At 42.5% G+C, this 12998-nt stretch overlaps 1 protein-coding gene across 7 annotated transcripts in view; it reads left to right on the top strand.

The window, feature by feature from the left end:
- The window catches only part of mipol1 (mirror-image polydactyly 1), a 134142-nt gene that overhangs the window by 94282 nt on the left and 26862 nt on the right, over positions 1–12998 (top strand). For 6 of the 7 annotated variants that reach the window (XM_077620194.1, XM_077620192.1, XM_077620189.1 and 3 more), the window contains 2 exons: positions 6003–6097; positions 7176–7322. In XM_077620194.1, coding sequence (XP_077476320.1) covers positions 6003–6097; positions 7176–7322 — 242 coding nt within the window. Of the gene's footprint in view, positions 1–6002; positions 6098–7175; positions 7323–12998 lie in introns of those variants that run through there. The other variant, XR_013305060.1, reaches the window with a different exon arrangement.

Raw genomic sequence — 12998 nt, 5'->3', positions numbered from 1 at the left:
AGTATGAGAGGGGCAATGCCGAATTCAATACATTGCTCCCCAATCATATGGCACCTTGTTATACTAACTAGTCGGAATTACACTGTCACGTTAAGGTGGCGTCGAGCATGAAACGTAGAAGGACCCAAACACAGAGAAGCAATCAAGGATGTGGAAGGAGTGCTCTAACAAAAGTTTAATAACTGAGGCAGGAGGGGAATCAAGAAAATAACAAGGAACTTTTACTTAGAAGTAAATAAAAAATCAAACCGAACATGGAAGACCTGGGGAAAGAGGAACTTGAAACATGTCATGGCAATATAGCGACAAGGAACTTGAAACGTGCCATGGCAACTTAGCGACGAGGAACTTGAAACATGGCATGGCAACATAGCGACGAGAAACTTGAAACATGGCATGGCAAAATAGCGACGAGGAACTTAAAACATTGCATGGCAACATAGCGTAAGTCATACAAAGCAGGTTAAAGCAGACAATGCAGACGATCCGACAACGACTAACACACACTGGGTTTGAATAGACAGACAGGGGTTGATTACAAAATACACACACCTGACCACACGAGGGAAGGGAAACCATGAGGGACACAATAGGCAAGATGCGTACAATAATCACACAGACAGCACACAAGGGGAACGCACACACATCCATCCCAAAACCAGTACTTCCCACTTAAGGGACGAATCCCAGACATCCCAAAACCTAGACAACTATCCACAAAAAAAGAAGGGGGAGGGCGGCAGGGGGCCTGGAGCGCGCCGTCCAAAACGTGAAACAAACACGAATGTCCATAAAAAAAATTCTGGCGGGGAGGGTGCGATGGGGCTTTGAAACATAGTCCGGCTGGTCCGGTCCGGCCCGTGAGAAAGCGGCGGGCTGGCCGGTCCGGGGGGGTCGTCTGGTCCGGCCCGCAAGGAAGCAGCGGGCTGTCCGCTCCGGCAGTCGTCCAGTCTGCCCCGTGAGAAAGTGATGGGCTCGTCGGTCCAACGGTCGTCAGGTCCATCCCGCGAGGGAGCAGCGCGCTGGCCGGTCCGGCGGTCGTGCTGGCCGGCCCGTGAGGAGGCCCTGGGCTGGCCGGTCCGGCGGTCATTCGGCCCGGCCCGTGAGGAAGTGGCCGGGTGCCCCACCCTGAACGGACCCTGAGCTCCGAAGGGTCACCGGCCGCTCTGTCCTGAGTATTTGAAGGGTCACTGGCCAGCCCGTCCTATGAACATGAAGGGTCGCTTGCCGCCCTGTCCTGTGAGCATGAAGGGTCGCTGGCCACCCCGTCTTGTGATGAAATGTTATGTCATTTTGATTGGAGAATGGCCAAGTTTGCATCAGCAAAATAATTTCAACAGATTCACAAACATCTGTCTGATACTCTTAACTCTACTTACGAATGCCTCATGTTAGGAAACCCTTCGATATGCAAATGGTAATCCCAACATACGAAAGAAAGATCCATGTAATGAAATCCCCCAAAACATAAATGCATTTCCTGTATCCGTTATTTTTGGGGGAAATTTTTCCAGTAACATTGGAGCCTGCTTTACTTCCAGTTGGAGCCTCCCACAACAGCAACAACTCTCTTTTGATTACCATTTGTTGTCACTGTGTTCTTTATTTAACATGATTGGTGCGAATGAAATGAATAAACAGGCCCTGTTATTCATCGAAAAACAAAAGACAAGAAAGTGGTTTGCGGTTTACTGATATTGCAATGCAATAGGGCCAGTCGTAACCCACCTACTAGCTTCACTACGCTATTGAAGCAGAAGTAAGCATTAAAAGCGGCATCTCCTTGGCACGGCCTCACTGGACTGTACGACGAGATGAAGAGAATGTTAGTCCTTTGGAGTTGTATTTACTGCTAAGTTGTTTTGAATTTATAATTTGAAGTTGTTTAAATGTGTGTAATGTACGTATTTACTAATTTCCCCTTATAATTTTCTTTTATTTTTGTCTCATCTTTCATACAAAAGTGGGGCACTTTGATCGTTTATAAAGGGTTTTAGTTCGTAGTTTTATGAGGACCGTGCAACGAATTACAGAATTTACATATAAAGTCCTGAGCTACTTACGAAGAATCCAGGTTAGAAAAATAGTTATGTAACCAATTAATTTGGTAAGTGGAGGTACGACTGTATTTATTTCTGAACTCTACAATAAACCCTGATTCTATTGCCTATTTTCCAGGATGATTTATCAAATTGTTTTATTTGGGCCAGGCTTGCAACTTGGAAAAAAAAACTTGCACCATCCAATAGCAATTCACCAGCCCAATTAAAATAATGCTTATATTAATGTTACTCCACAAAAGGGTGGCTCTTTTGCATACATTTTCTGTCAGACTTGACATGCACGCCATAACACCATACGGTGTGGAAGGAAATATATATTATATAAAATTATTTTGTAATACATTTTAAATGAACAAAAATAAAAATGTAATTTTTATTTCAAAATTATTGTCTTTTTGTTTTGAGATTGATCCTTACAATTCAAACCCATGTCTCACGAGTCACTGCTGAACAAAAAATCACTTTCACACAGCACACTGTCAAAGCACGTGCTTTTGACGTGTTCTCTGTCACACATTCTGCTTGAGCACTTGCATCTGTTTCAACAAATATTTTAACACGCGCACACTCGAGGCAGGAGATGAGACGGGTTCAAAAGTGCGCACACACACAGGCACACATGGCTCAAGTTGGAGACAACACACAGGACAAGACAATACAGAAAAACAAGTGCACTTTTAACCAATACATATTACTGATTGATTTTACACGGTGCTTCCCCATTTTCTAGTTAAGTTAGGCCTTAATTTTCCCATAAATTATCTGGTCCAATTTTCATAAGACTGCATGACATGTGTTAGGGCCACACCACAGGACCCTGTACTCATAGGTGACAGTGTCACATGTGTTAAAAGGCATAGCCACTGCTTAGTAGTTTGTTGCCTCCTTGCACAGCCGCATGGCTTTAGCTTTAGCCATTAGGTTAAACATCTAACCTCAAACAACTTCTCTTTTTTTCTGAATAATGACTCTTAACTTCTGTCAAATAGGCTGGAGTCACAGATCTCGACCCGGGTCGTTTTATTAAAACACACGAGTGCCCCACTCAAAAAACTCTAACATGTGAGTGAGCCGACAATCAATCTGCAGTTGTCCCCTTTAAATGCCAAAAACAGGCTCTTTTTAGAAGAGATTTAAACATCACCACCCCGGACACACCGCATGATCAATCCAAAGCGGTAAGAAATCTTACCTTGGTTCTCATGGCCATGGATTCACAATACGGTGCATGGCAGGAGCTACAAAGGTCGGAATATTGTTCTAGACCAGCGGTCTCATTCATGTGGCCATGGTCAGGAACCTTGTGCAACAACTTGGTGTCAACATGCCTTAAGTCATGTACGCATAAACTTTAATGGAAAGAATCATTTCAAAATTATGTGACATTTTTTCCTTTTGAAAATGAGCCATTTGAAATTATATTATGTAGATGCCTTTTTAGCATTATCTATGAGTGTGTGTATGTTAAGATTCTCTCGCTATCTTTGTCCAACCCGTAACCCGTGAAATCTAGAGTTGAAATGGTTTATGGTGGCCAGAAACGGCTGTTGGATCCTAATAGACGAGTGATTGAATTTTTTCACCTTCTAAAAGTGTGTAAACTCAACTTTTTTGCTAAAGCTGAAAGCAGAGTTTATGTATGAATCGTTGTTTTTACATGTGCCCTAAACGCACTGCGTGGCTGATTGGTCTGCCAGCGAGTTTCTAGGTGCTCCCCGGAACACTTTTTTGTGTCGTGACGGGAGTTATAAAACATCCACCCATCCCATAAATCACACTTTATTCTCTAATTCTTATAAAGCATGATGGATGGATCATTGGATGGATGTTTGTGTGTGTTTACACCTGGAAACTCGCTGGCGGGAATTATTACCAAAATGACGTTTGTAAATGATGCAGAAAGGTGTCTTTGGTCAGCACATCCAGCACCATCGTGTCTCGCCGAGTCTTTCCGTCACAACAATGAAAAAAAAAGTGTTTCGGGGAGCAGGAATAGATAAAGCGTCATTTATGGATGGGTGGATGTTTTATGTTATTATTCTCATGCTACTTTTGTCCAGACACTGCATTGTAGAGAGTTGACATTATGGTGGCCAGAAACGGCTGTTGGATCCAAACCGTGCATCGTACAGAGTTGAATTTTTTTTATGGTGGCCAGAAACGGCTGTCGAATCCTAATAGATGAGTGATTGAATTTCTTTACCTTCTCTAAGTGTGTAAACTCAAGCTTTGACCATTTGCAAGTATTATCCATGAGTATGCCTGACCTGAAATATGTTAGCTTGCTACTCTCTTAAGCTATTGAAGATATTAGTTGCTAATCTTTTCAGACATAAGCTTTATCATCATCATCAAATAATCAAAAGCCTTTGTTGTCATCATACACAGCTGCGTATAACGAAATTGGTGGTGCTACTCCACAAAGTGCGTTTTCCCAGTAAAAGAACATAAATAAGTAATAAAAAAATATACAGTCACATCCTGTTAAGGTAAATTCTAAAATATTGCACAATCTAAGATATTATTGCACACCCCGAAGTTATTGCACAGAAGGGATTGTGTGTCGTGCTCACGCAAGTTCAGAGTCCTGATGGCTCTGGGAAAAAATGTCCTTAAGTCTATTTGTCCATGCTTTTTGAGACTTGTAGCATCTGCCAGAGGGCAGCAGCTGGAACAGGTTATGACCAGGGTGGTAAGGGTCCCCGACAATGTTCCCGGCTCTGCTGAGGTAACGAGGGCTGCAATGTCTTCCAGTGAGGGCAGAGAGCAGCCAACGATCTTCTGGGCAGTGTTAATCACTCTCTGCATGGCCTTTTTGTCTGCTGCCGTGCTTGCAGCGTACCACACTGTAATGCAGTATGCCAGGATCCTTTCCACAGTGGCTCTATAGAAGGTTACCAGAAGCTTAGTGTCCAAGTTGTTCCTCCTGAGTACCCTGAGGAAATGGCCCATTTCTGGGCCTTCTTCACTACTGCCGTAGTGTTTATAGACCAGGAGAGCTTGTCCGTGACGTGGACCCCCAGGAATTGGAGCCTGTCTACACATACTCCATTTATGAGGCGTGGGGCCAGATCTGTGCTGTGTTTGCGAAAGTCCAGGATTATTTCTTCAGTATCTATAATAAATTAATAACTAATAAGAGGAGTGTGTTTTTGAAAAACTAAAAGGTGTTCGTTAAACAGAAGGTAATTACCTATCTTTTCTGTAAACCTGGTGCCAAAACAGCAAATTGCTTGGGAGCTATTGAAGATATTAGGTGCTGATATTATTGAAAAACCAAAAGGTGTTCCTTAAATATAACGTAATGACCTATCTTTTGGTGTCAATCTGTCAAATGGCTTCGGAGCTATTGCGTGAAGACATTTTTTTAATAGCGCAACAATTGTCTTTTGGTTCTAAACAAGCAGGTGAGACCGGCAAAGCCGGGCCGCCCCTGCCTGTATTCTTTATAATGTGAATTTTCACTTTCCAACCTGATCATTTTAATGTCTTTTTAGATAAATAGCTTTTATAGCTTTTTAGATGGCGATAGACGTCCCATGGAATGAGTCTTGAGTAAACATGCCACAAATTTTCCAACAGGGCCTAAAGCTAGAAACAGCTAAATAACTGGTAACTAGAATCTAGGACCCAGGACATTTGAATCTATGAAGCAGGAAAAGGAGAATAACTTTGCAGGACATGTGAAGCAAGCACTGCATTAATTTTACTTAATTAAAAATTGATTATCTTGGATGTAAAAGTCAAACGCTGCTCAATGACACGCATATTTAATGAGCGTCTTAATCAAGCATCTGTGGAACCCTGATCAACTTCTTGAACTTTTGTTAAGCAACCTTCCGTCATCTGATTATAATCACGTTTTAACATCTTCTAGGAGGTCAACGTGGCCCCCAAAAAACTCAACAAACATTGCCACTTTGGCTTTTGTCCAATTAGGTGGAGCTGCTCAAACTTCAGCGTGAACGAGACGCCGCCGTGAATGACAGGGAGCGGCTGGAGGCACAGCTACAGTTGGTGCAAGCTATTCACAGGTTTGAAGATTGTTTAAACTGTAGGCGGTGTCTTAAAATAGGTCCTTGCCCTATTTTAGCTGTGAGCCTTAGACTCAACCTTAGACCTAGGGAATAAAACGATAACGATAATTATTGTCAAAGAATTTTTGTCCACAATAATAAAAACTTTCGATAACATTCGATAAATTTAAACTACAATTACACCACCTGAACACCACAAAGAACAGGGACGCTGATGCGACGTGAACGCTAGTTCCAGACCACAATTGTGTAGACGGAAGAACATAGTAAGTAACAAACAGCTATTTTTAGCATGGTTAGCTAGAGAGTGGCTAACACAGCATGAAAGCAAAATGACTATAACAGCCAAAATGAGCCTTTATAAGATCCGGGACGACACCGAGCTGACCCACTAGAAGATCAAAGTGAAGTCTATTGTTTTCTTTTTCTTTTTAAGAACTGTAAATACCTGTGCACAAGCATCAGCCTTATTTATTCATTTCCTGAACCCATATTAATCTACTCTCATCTGAGGAGTGTAATTATTTTCATACTTGATATTAAGGGTTTTCCCCATTTTATACAAATGTTGTGAAAATGTTGCACAAATCTAAAACGTGTTTATTTGGGTTAAAACGAATTAAGTTCATCCAACTTAAAACAAATAAATAAATAAATGGCCACATGAGGAAAATTTCTTTTTGTGAGGCTGAAAATAGTCTGTTTGCCAATAATGAGGATGTCTTCAGTTGATTATTTTATTTCATAATAAACCGCAAGTTTTGGGCTGAAGGGTAATTTATAAAAATAAAAGACACCTGTCAAAATTTCTGCAGGTTTTATTTATTACTTTTCATAATGTAATGAGGGAGCTGTCTTATCTTTATTGCACAACAGAAAAACAAAAATACTTTTCATCATATTTTGTATTCTCTTTTCTTTTAAAATAAGGCAACATAATTGCTTTCAAAATTGAATAACAAGCAAAGTAATTAATTTACTTATTCACAGAAGTTAGAAGTTTAAAATTTGAAAGAAAAAAAGATTTGATAGTTATCGTGTTAATGATCGATATCAACTAACATTTTTTGCGCAGGCCTACTCCACCCGCTGTGGATGGGCAGCCTCTGGCTCCGCCCCTTCTTTCCCAGCTCCAGCAGCTTACAAAGGACAAGCATGAAGTGGAGGCGGAGCTTCTGCGTTGGCGGGAGGCCGAGCGAGACGCCAGAGATAGAGTGCAGAGGTAGGCGAAGGGTAATGTCACTGATTGTCTTTAAACAGGTTATGACTGATGTCATTGAAGATGAACTTCTGGGCACTTTCTGAACTCTTTGACTACCATTGCCGACATTAGACATCTAAAGCTGTCAATCGCACTGAAAAATAAGCATTCCGAGCCATTTTTCTCAGTATAAATTAATTGAATGCTTGTTCTTGTCAAACAATGAATATATCAACGTTATTTGGAACCGTACCTAGACTTTTTTTCCTCTTAATATTCATTTGATTCTTTTTAATTTGGTTTTTATTAGCACTTTATTAATTTATAATTGTATTAACAATGACAAAAAAACATTTAAATGTGTTTTATTAATAATAAAAATGAACTAATTTAAGTATTATTAAGACTTAGTGTCAGCATTTTTAGTCGCGTAAGCCTCACTTGTATACCAAATTTTTACCCTGAAATAACCCATAATATGGTTGGTAGAATTACGTTTTCATTTAATTGCAGAAAGTACCGTATTTTCACACCTATAGGGTGCACTTAAAAGTCTAAAATTTTCTCTAAAATGGTCGATGTGCCCAATCAGTTGGTGCGCCTTGTCTGTGCACTAAATTTAATTTTTGTATGGCCCTGACCGCTTGAGTGACTGGTTTTATTTCTTGCCGGCACGCTACTTATTGCGATCAACCCAGCGGACGTTCACCCTAAAAATAGCCTCTCCGTGCATTCTAAGCATTACGGTATATCCATTCAAAACATCCCAGGGGAGTGACAAGGCATTTGACTTCCGTGTCCTTGCTTTTATCCCTCAAAAACACTCAATACTCAAAGAAACAGCATATTAGAGCAATACAGAGGAAATGCCTGACGTGAATGACAACAGAATGTGGGTGTGGTCGCTTGGAAAATGGACTGAAGCCATGGGTCGAACACAATTTAACAGCTTTGCTAACGGATTGCTAAGGATTGCTAACGGATGGCCAACATAGTGGTTCGAGCAGGCAGCGTCTCACGAGTTATGTGACGATTTGGAATGAATTGTCAATGCCGATATAACAGCGAGGCGAATCAAAGGCTTGGGAGTGATGCATGTCGCGAGTTACAATGGATTGTGGATGACTGGGCTCAAGTGTCGGCCAGCACTGTTGTTCGAGCTTTTGCCAAAGATGGAATCAAGTTCCCGGAATACACAACTCTGACTGACAGTGGAGCCGAACTCTTTATATCAGTGTACCTTTTACCTCAATAAAACATCAAACTTAGCTTTGCTCATGCTGTCTTTAAAAAAACGCTAGTGGCTAGCCTAACATACGCTAGCAGATAGCATAACATAGGTATCCTAGTGGCTAGCATAACACACGCTAGCCTAGTGTCATGCTAGCGCCTTTTTCGAGGAAGCGCCCAATGTATTGACAAAAAACAAAGTATACCCGCAACTGAGACTGCGCCCTATTACGCCGTAGATACAGGAGATCTTCACTATGGAACGCCGTTTTCAACAAAATCTCCAGGACATTGATGAAAACATGGTCATAGCCATTGAATATGGATATCGTCTTGACAGTTTCATGTTCTTGACGAAAACATATTTGCACCAAGAAATAAACAGCGGTCACAACTCCCCCGCAACATCTTTCTTGTGTGCCAAAAACCTCTCGCAAAAGCTCCTGAAAAGCTCTCCTACGGCGTCTCCTGGAGAATCCACCGATGATCCAATGCCCCCAGAGTCTGACGAAAAGAGCTTGGACTAAAGCTCACAATAACCAGTTTTTTTTTTAAACAAGCGGAGATTAACTATTTTCACTTTTAGAACAGTACTTAAAGTATTTACTTTTTTAAAGATTATATTTAGATATTAATACATTACAGTACATTAATAAATACACTTGATGATAATTGTACTTGTGCACTTAAATTTTTGTATAGGCGCGAAAACTTGTAGTATGGTATGTAGTGATAATAAGGGTGATACTACTTCACGGTTTTTCGATTATCGCGGCCATGTCTGGTCTACATTATGCGCGATATTAGAGGGATTACTGTAGTAGTTTTTTAAAAAAGGAATATGAACAAAAAGATATAGGATAGATAATCTTTTTGTTACAGATTTCTGTGTTTTTTGCATATTTATCCCACACCGGTTTCAGACCATCAAATCAATTTTCATTTGACAACGAGACAACCCGAGGCAAGAGAAAATGTGGTTTCTAAATGATGACTTTATTTACCAAGGCAGAAAAAATTACGAACTTGTCTGGCCCTCTGTGGAAAAGTAATTTGTCCCCTTTGTTAAATCATAAAACTAACCGTGACTAATCATAATTGTAGGAAAGCTGAGTTCAATTTCACAGACCACACCTGATTAACACCACGTGTTGAATCAAGAAAACACTTAAATAGAATGTGTCAGACGAAGGGAAGTAGGCTACAAGGTCAAAGCATGCCACGATCCAAAGAAATTCAAGAAGAAATGCGAAAAAAGTGATGGAATTCTATCAGTCTGGAAAAGATTACAAAGCCATTTCCAAGGCTTTGGGGCTCCAGTGAACCACTCTCGGAGCCATTATCCACAAATGGAGGAGAGAACTGGGAACAGTGGCAAACCTTCCCCGGAGTGGTCGGCCAGCTAAAATTACTCCAAGAGTGCAACAACGACTCATCCAGGAGGTCACAAAAGAACCTAGAAAAACATCGAAAGAACTGCAGGCCTCGCTGGCCTCAGTTAAGGACAATGTTCATGACTCTACTATAAGAAAAACCTTGGTCAAAGATGGCATCCATGGCAAAGTTGCAAGGCGAAAACCATTGGTGTCCAAAAAGAATATCAGGGCTGCCAACTACTCCGGAATTTCAGGAGTTTCTCCGGAAATGAAAGGCAAACTCCGGGACTCCGGACAACCTCGCCAAACTCCGTAAATCCCCCAAAAATGTCACAACCTTTTTTTAAGCAACTATTTCGGAAAAGTACCAAATTTCCCATTTAAATGCCTCGAAATTCACACCATCGCTACGGCTTCCGCCATCTTGATTCAATTGCACTGTAAACCGTAAGATTTTGGTAACACGAGTGCATTGTGAATCATCAGAATTGCAAGTCCTGACGAATGATTTGTCTTGTGGGACCGATTCGGAATCGATTACATATCTATCGCTTTAACATTTACGTTTTTGTTTTTGTTCATAAGGGAAGTATTATTAAGGCTAAACCACCAGTCTTTTGTTTTGAAGCAAATCCTATCATTTCCAGGGTTGTTCTAAAGGAAGTAGGAGTACTACACAGCACTGGTAGGTCTGATCAATATGCCTGCTCAGGTTAAGTGCAAAATGGATGACAATTTGGATGAAACTTCTAATGAGAAACCCAGACACTCCCATAAGTTTATTGGTTCATATTTGACAAAATATCTCATGTTGAAGCCGTCTCCAAAAGGACTGACATTTGCACATTGCACAACCCGTTATTATATTCAGGGGGCAATTACTTTTACACAGAGGGCCAGACAAGTTTGAATTTTTTTCTGCCTTGGTAAATAAAATCATCGACTTCCTCACGGACAGACCACAATATGTGAGACTCCAGGACTGTACGTCTGATGTGCTAGCTTGAAGCACGGGGGCCCCACAAGGCACAGTGCTCTCCCCACTCCTCTTCTCCCTCTACACATCAGACTTCAAACATAATACAGACACCTGCCACCTCCAGAAGTTCTCTGACGACACCGCTATTGTTGGACGAGTGACGGACAGGAACGACCTGGAGTACAGGGGAGTCATCACAGCCTTTGTTGACGGTGTAGGCAAAACCACCTCTACATCAACACCAATAAGACAAAGGAAATGGTCCTCGACTTTCGGAGGAATCCTCAACAGACCACTCAGGTGAACATCCAGGGTACAGACATTGAAATTGTGGAGAATTTCAAGTACTTGGGTGTTCACCTCAATAACAAACTAGACTGGTCCACAAACATAGATCCCCTGTACAAAAGGGGCCAGAGCCGACTCTACCTACTGAGGAGTCTACGGTCCTTTGGAGTGTGCAGGACACTGCTGAGGACTTTCTACGACACTGTGGTGGCATCTACAGCACGGAGAGGGACAGGAACAGGCTGAATAAGCTGGTCAGGAGGGCCAGCTCTGTTCTGGGCTGTCCTTTGGACTCTGTGGAGGAAAGGGGAGAGCGGAGGATGCTGACCAGGATGATGTCCATCATGGACAGCACCTCCCACCCCCTGCATGAGTCTGTGGAGTCTCTCTGGAGCTCTTTCATGTGTGTGTGTGTGTGTGTGTGTGTGTGTGTGTGTGTGTGTGTGTGTGTGTGTGTGTGTGTGTGTGTGTGTGTGTGTGTGTGTGTGTGTGTGTGTGTGTGTGTGTGTGTGTGTGTGTGTGTGTGTGTGTGTGTGTGTGTGTGTGTGTGTGTGTGTGTGTGTGTGTGTGTGTGTGTGTGTGTGTGTGTGTGTGTGTGTGTGTGTGTGTGTGTGTGTGTGTGTGTGTGTGTGTGTGTGTGTGTGTGTGTGTGTGTGTGTGTGTGTGTGTGTGTGTGTGTGTGTGTGTGTGTGTGTGTGTGTGTGTGTGTGTGTGTGTGTGTGTGTGTGTGTGTGTGTGTGTGTGTGTGTGTGTGTGTGTGTGTGTGTGTGTGTGTGTGTGTGTGTGTGTGTGTGTGTGTGTGTGTGTGTGTGTGTGTGTGTGTGTGTGTGTGTGTGTGTGTGTGTGTGTGTGTGTGTGTGTGTGTGTGTGTGTGTGTGTGTGTGTGTGTGTGTGTGTGTGTGTGTGTGTGTGTGTGTGTGTGTGTGTGTGTGTGTGTGTGTGTGTGTGTGTGTGTGTGTGTGTGTGTGTGTGTGTGTGTGTGTGTGTGTGTGTGTGTGTGTGTGTGTGTGTGTGTGTGTGTGTGTGTGTGTGTGTGTGTGTGTGTGTGTGTGTGTGTGTGTGTGTGTGTGTGTGTGTGTGTGTGTGTGTGTGTGTGTGTGTGTGTGTGTGTGTGTGTGTGTGTGTGTGTGTGTGTGTGTGTGTGTGTGTGTGTGTGTGTGTGTGTGTGTGTGTGTGTGTGTGTGTGTGTGTGTGTGTGTGTGTGTGTGTGTGTGTGTGTGTGTGTGTGTGTGTGTGTGTGTGTGTGTGTGTGTGTGTGTGTGTGTGTGTGTGTGTGTGTGTGTGTGTGTGTGTGTGTGTGTGTGTGTGTGTGTGTGTGTGTGTGTGTGTGTGTGTGTGTGTGTGTGTGTGTGTGTGTGTGTGTGTGTGTGTGTGTGTGTGTGTGTGTGTGTGTGTGTGTGTGTGTGTGTGTGTGTGTGTGTGTGTGTGTGTGTGTGTGTGTGTGTGTGTGTGTGTGTGTGTGTGTGTGTGTGTGTGTGTGTGTGTGTGTGTGTGTGTGTGTGTGTGTGTGTGTGTGTGTGTGTGTGTGTGTGTGTGTGTGTGTGTGTGTGTGTGTGTGTGTGTGTGTGTGTGTGTGTGTGTGTGTGTGTGTGTGTGTGTGTGTGTGTGTGTGTGTGTGTGTGTGTGTGTGTGTGTGTGTGTGTGTGTGTGTGTGTGTGTGTGTGTGTGTGTGTGTGTGTGTGTGTGTGTGTGTGTGTGTGTGTGTGTGTGTGTGTGTGTGTGTGTGTGTGTGTGTGTGTGTGTGTGTGTGTGTGTGTGTGTGTGTGTGTGTGTGTGTGTGTGTGTGTGTGTGTGTGTGTGTGTGTGTGTGTGTGTGTGTGTGTG

This window comes from Stigmatopora argus, chromosome 15, assembly GCF_051989625.1.
Source record: "Stigmatopora argus isolate UIUO_Sarg chromosome 15, RoL_Sarg_1.0, whole genome shotgun sequence".
In the NCBI taxonomy this organism is placed as follows: domain Eukaryota; kingdom Metazoa; phylum Chordata; class Actinopteri; order Syngnathiformes; family Syngnathidae; genus Stigmatopora; species Stigmatopora argus.
The sequence above is the reverse complement of the archived record's forward strand: the minus strand, read 5'-3'. Positions and strand labels throughout refer to the sequence as shown.